This window comes from Aptenodytes forsteri, unplaced genomic scaffold (assembly GCF_000699145.1).
Source record: "Aptenodytes forsteri isolate BGI_AS27 unplaced genomic scaffold, ASM69914v1 Scaffold13, whole genome shotgun sequence".
Lineage (NCBI taxonomy): Eukaryota > Metazoa > Chordata > Aves > Sphenisciformes > Spheniscidae > Aptenodytes > Aptenodytes forsteri.
The window spans coordinates 2,230,565-2,233,367 of NW_008794543.1; the positions used below are offsets into that span (position 1 = coordinate 2,230,565).

Here is a 2,803-nt window from a genome sequence, read left to right on the forward strand (position 1 = left end):
CCCACCTCCCTTTTTTAAAAAAAAAAAAAAAAAAAAAATTTCAAATTATCAAATCTGAGTAACGCCACATGCACACACACAGAGAAAAAGTGGAAAAGGAAAATTTTGGGGATGAAATTTTGTAAAGATTAATTCCCAACAGATTGAATACACACAACTGATACATTAGAAATGGATACAGGTAGATAATATAACCTGACAGTTGATAATATAATTTTTCTCATCTAATTTTTTCCAAGGCTTTTAAATGAGTGGACTAGTCCTTTGGGAACTTGGAAAAATAGATGGCTCTGTTGAAAATCAATACGCAAATTGTAGATATCAGTGAAGGTATAAAATCTTGGGCTAAATAAGTTAATAGAGATAAAGAGACCAGCAGACACGACTGCTTGTGAATACGCTATTCATACTGTTACCTCAAAGAGATACATACATACACAGAAAGGTGTATGTACTACTACAGAACCATACTACAGAAAGGTCAGAGACAGCATGAAGAAAACTTCTTTAGAAAGAAAGCATAAAGCAATCGATTTCTCCTTGAACCTGGTAATCTGGGGGAACAAGGAGATCTAAGCTTTGGAAATCCCTGTCCTGGCTCAGGACAGGTAGGTAGAGAATTGCTGCATCTAGCTTACAAGACTAGACTTGCAGTGCTTATTACAATCACCAAGTTGCTGCCATTCCTAAGTTTTCCATTATGAGATTGCATTATATTCAGACAACCTTTGCCTCTTAAAATATTACCTTTCTAAAAGCGTGCCAGGGACTGTGGGAGCAGTAATACAGGTATGAAGGCAGATGTCAATACATTTATTAATTCAACCACTGTATGCAGCGTCATATAGTCTAAAAAAGTTTTCAGCCTTTACCTACTGCATGTATACTTAATTTGGAGATAGCATTTTTTCCACTGTTTTCAATAATGTGTGTAATACCTCTCAGAAATTTCAAATGATTGTGTTGTCTTTTCACAGTTGACATATTCCCCTGACAGTTCACATGCAGCTGAAATTAGCCTACTTAGCTTTGTCTGATAATTTTTGCACCTTACACAATACTTTATCAAACCAAAATGTCTAGCTCTACACTGAGATTGTTTGATATAAACAGTATAGCTCTACAAATAATGTAGAGCTTTTTTGTTAATTAACCGCAGCTGCAGATTGAGGGTAATTTAAACTTTTCCTTTCACTATGTACTATCTTGCTTCTTTGAAAAGCTACAGATGGGTTTATTTAAACATAACTAGACACTCAGAAGAACGATCCTTGTATCATTCATAAAACTGTACCGGCTCTCTAAAAAGCTTGAAATGATCCTCTTACATCAGACAAGAAAGTCTCTATTTTCCTTAGCTCTTTTCAGCCCCTACTGAGCAAAGCACTTTAACACACACTTATTTCAATCATGTTATTGAAGTTTAGCCTTTCCACTATGCTGTTGAAGTGCAAAAAAAATGAACAATCCCAAGTCAAATATGAAACTTGACTCCATCCCCTGAGCAAACAACAATCTCATGACTCAGCTAAGTGTATGGTTCAGCCCCCCACAAATTCACTTTCTGCCCCAGATAAAGCCACAGAAGTACATTAATATTTTGCCACTCTAAGACCTACATAAACAGAGCATCTGGAACTGTTCTCCCAAAAAAAGGTAAGAATAAAAATCATCTACATTTGGATTCTGGAATAACTTTATCATGTATTTGTTCCTTATATTTAACCAGTCCAGAATGCAAAGAAAATTGGAATGCAGAGAAGAAGAGAAAAAAAAGAAAAAAAACCAAAAAAAACCAAAAAAAAACCCAAAAAACTTATACTATAACAGGCCGTTACCTACACTTCTAACAGGCAGTTTTGAGTTCTCTGGCTTCATTTCAGAAGTGATGAAGTCAAAGTAATGTACAGCAGCAGGACATTATCACAATTGTTATATTCATTTGGTACTGGCACAGTTGGTATTTCCTTAAATGTATTTGTATCAGCAGCTTGTGATATTTAAATATGTACACCCTCTAGTTTACCAGCCTATCAAAAAAATCAAATATTAAACATTCTAATCAAATTATGCATACATAATTACTTCTAAAATCCACTCCTACTGTGCTCATATGTTGTTAAATAACTAAACTAATTATAGCATATTTATGGTTTACAGTCAGTCACGAACACTACAAAAAAAGTCTATAGGATTAACTTTTAAAGTATTTACCTGTGTGTAAGCCTTCGGTGACTAATGCAAACAGCAGTTTGTTGATCCTGCGCAACACAGACCTTATGGCGACTACATTTCATCTTTAAACATGGATCTTTAGCCGGATCTAAAGCTAAAAATAATTTTAGAAAATTGTTAACAATTATCTAGAAACATGCAATTAAGAAAAGAAACACACTACACACAAAACCCGCCAAATATGTGGAGGGGGGTTGGCCTGCTGCTTGTACAGCATGATGGACTGAAAGGCACTGATTTTCACCAGGATAAAATGCAGCACACTCAATGATAATGCAAAATGAAGCTGTGCAAAATTCCTTACCAAGGAAAACGGATCTTCATGAAACATGTAGACTTCTGTATATTCTCATACAATACCACTGTTTTTTATTCATAAAAATACTAAGTACCCTATCCAACTCTCTCCTGGTCAACATTTGTAACAAAGATAATCAAAGGCTGCCGGTTTTTACTGTAGCTGAAACCACTTTTTTAATATTAGAATTTGCTTAGGACTTTTAGGAAGTCTGCATACCCATTATGTCATTCAGAGCACCAAATTGCCAAAGAAAACAATTTTGAACTG

The 2,803-nt window shown here is 34.9% G+C and overlaps 1 protein-coding gene across 1 annotated transcript in view; it reads right to left on the reverse strand.

The window, feature by feature from the left end:
• The window catches only part of SPOCK3 (SPARC/osteonectin, cwcv and kazal like domains proteoglycan 3), a 130,098-nt gene extending 127,774 nt beyond the window's left edge, over positions 1 to 2,324 (reverse strand). The window contains exon 1 of the mRNA XM_009272318.2: positions 2,215 to 2,324. Within this exon, the coding sequence (XP_009270593.1) occupies positions 2,215 to 2,297 (83 nt within the window). The 5' untranslated portion in view covers positions 2,298 to 2,324. The remainder of the gene's footprint in view (positions 1 to 2,214) is intronic.
• Positions 2,325 to 2,803: the final 479 nt, after the last annotated feature.